At 38.2% G+C, this 2411-nt stretch overlaps 1 protein-coding gene across 1 annotated transcript in view; it reads right to left on the bottom strand.

Moving 5' to 3' along the window:
* Positions 1 to 1121: 1121 nt before the first annotated feature.
* The window catches only part of LOC147467421 (cytochrome P450 2L1-like), an 11579-nt gene continuing 10289 nt past the window's right edge, over positions 1122 to 2411 (bottom strand). Inside the window, exons 9-10 of the mRNA XM_086531613.1 lie at positions 2132 to 2276; positions 1122 to 1399 (exon numbers count right to left, since the gene is read on the bottom strand). Coding sequence (XP_086387739.1) covers positions 1224 to 1399; positions 2132 to 2276 — 321 coding nt within the window. The 3' untranslated portion in view covers positions 1122 to 1223. The remainder of the gene's footprint in view (positions 1400 to 2131; positions 2277 to 2411) is intronic.

The following is a 2411-nucleotide window of genomic DNA, read 5'->3' as shown; positions in this document are numbered from 1 at the left end:
TCTTTTTATCCCCTTATTTATCACTAATCTGAGTTTCACATTACACACATACACGCACACACACACACACACACATAAATATGTATATATATATATATATATATATATATATATATATATATATACTGTATATACACTATTTAACTAAATATAAGATGTCATCATGATGTAATCGATAAGAAAAGAATATTCTTAATATTCTTATATTCACACTATCATCACTATCTTTATAATTGCCATTAATGTTATTTTAGTTCGTACATATCAATTCATTTCGTACATGTAGCAGGAAGGAAATTCCATTGTTCTTTATTGTGAAATCATAAAGATACAATTATTCAACAGATACTTTTTTGTGCAAGCATAAATATATGACTATTCTAAAGATACTATTTTTTTAACATCGTATGGCGCGGTGTGTAAGAAGCAAATAATTGATCTATTTATTCATTTAATTAATTAATCTATTTATTCATTATCTTCACCTTTATCAATAGCTTAGGTCCTTTGTCCCCACACAAGATGTTAAGAGATAGGCCTTTAATGATAATTTCTATAGCTCATTCTACATGTAATTACCGCATTTCCGGCACATAAGACAAGCTAATTACCCTGGTATATAGGACATAGCACATAGTAATTATGAGCGATGCTAGAAAAACAGAAGGTGCGGCTCTGAAGTATATTTTCTTGCAACAGTACCCTCTGTGAAGGGGGGGGGGGGACTTCCCTTCACCATGCATCGTGTTGGTTCCTCATTAAACTCACTATGTCGTTCCCAGGTTCACTGCCGTCAAGAAAAAAGAGAAAAAGAAAGAAGGAAAAAGAGAAAAAGAGAGAAAGAAATTAAGAAAAAAGAGAAAGAGAGAGCGAGAAAAAAAATAAGAGAGAAAGAGACTAAAAAAAGAAAGAGAGAGCGAGAAAAAAAAAGAGAGAAAGACACTAAAGAGAGAAAGAGAGAAAGAGAAAAAAATAAGAGAGAAAGACACTAAAAAAGAGAGAAAGAGAGAGCGAGAAAAAAAGAGAGACAAAGAGACTAAAAAAGAGAGAAGGAGAGAGCGAGAAAAAATAAAGAGAGACAAAGAGACTAAAAAAGAGAGAGAAAGAGAGAGCGAGAGAAAAAAAGAGAGACAAAGAGACTAAACAAAGAGACTAAAAAAAAGAGAAAGAGACAGCGAAACACCCCTTTAACAGAACCCCAAACACCTGTCCACCACCCAACTTCAATCAGCCTGCACGACCTTCCTCCTCTCAATAACAAAACTCTGCTCGTAAAAGATGTTTCCTGGCGCCACCTCCTCGCCCTCAGGAGACGAGAAGGAGAAGTTCTTGAGGAGTGCCGCGGTGAAGATGAACAGCTCCACGTGAGCCAGCTGTTCTCCCAGACACACGCGCCGACCTGGGATGAACAGATGGGATGGGAGAGAATAGGTGAACAGCGTGTTAAGGTTAGTCCATGTGTTAGAGGGATGAGATTGTGTTCATTTAGATTTAGATGTAATTTTGATGAGGGTTGGTTGTATTATTGTTGTGTATTTCATTGATGAGAATATACTCATCTGAATTCATAGGATTTAAAGTCTTAATTTGTTACTTCACTTACTCACCGTAGCAAGTTTACTCAGGAAAGAACATATGGACTTGTGACAAATGTTCAGTAACATTAACACATAAGTTGAATAAAATAAGGGCTACTTATGGTGTCGTTAAGGGTATATCATATAAATTAATAATTTTCATGGTAATATTAATAACAAAAAGTAATACGTTAATTCATACAGATACTGACAATAACAAAAATGATGATGATAACATTAGTAATGGGGATAAAAATAACAACAACAAGAGAAACAACAACAATAACAAAAAATAAATAATAACAATACCAATAACAATGACAATGATAATAACATTGTTAATAGCAATCACAATGATAATAATATTGTTAATGGAAATATATAAATACAACACAACAACAACAACAACACCACCCCTACCCCCACCCCTTCCCCCACCACCACCCCATCCCCAGTCCCCCACCCCCCCACTACCACCACCACCCCTACCCCCCCACCCCACCCCTTCCCCCACCACCACCACCACCAACAACAACAACAACAACAACACCTACCAAGCGAGAAAGGCAAAAAGCCCTCCTTCTTCGAGACGACCCTCCCCTGGTCGTCCAGAAAGTGATCAGGGTAGAACTCGTCGGGTCGTTGCCAATGGGCGGGGTCAGTGTGACAGCAGTCGATGTGACTCATGACAAGCGCGTCCTGTCATGAGGAAAGGGGGATAAGGTGGGGCTTTTTTGGGGTAGGAGTGATGGTGGTGGTGGTGAGGATGGTGAAGGTGAGGGTAGTGGGGGTGGTGATGGTGGTGGTGATGGTAGTGGTGGTGAGGGTGGTGGT

Source organism: Penaeus japonicus, unplaced genomic scaffold (assembly GCF_977035675.1).
Source record: "Penaeus japonicus unplaced genomic scaffold, GWHDUDI00000001_assembly GWHDUDI00000036, whole genome shotgun sequence".
NCBI classification, from domain to species: Eukaryota; Metazoa; Arthropoda; class Malacostraca; order Decapoda; family Penaeidae; genus Penaeus; species Penaeus japonicus.
This window is presented reverse-complemented; position numbering and strand designations above follow the sequence as displayed.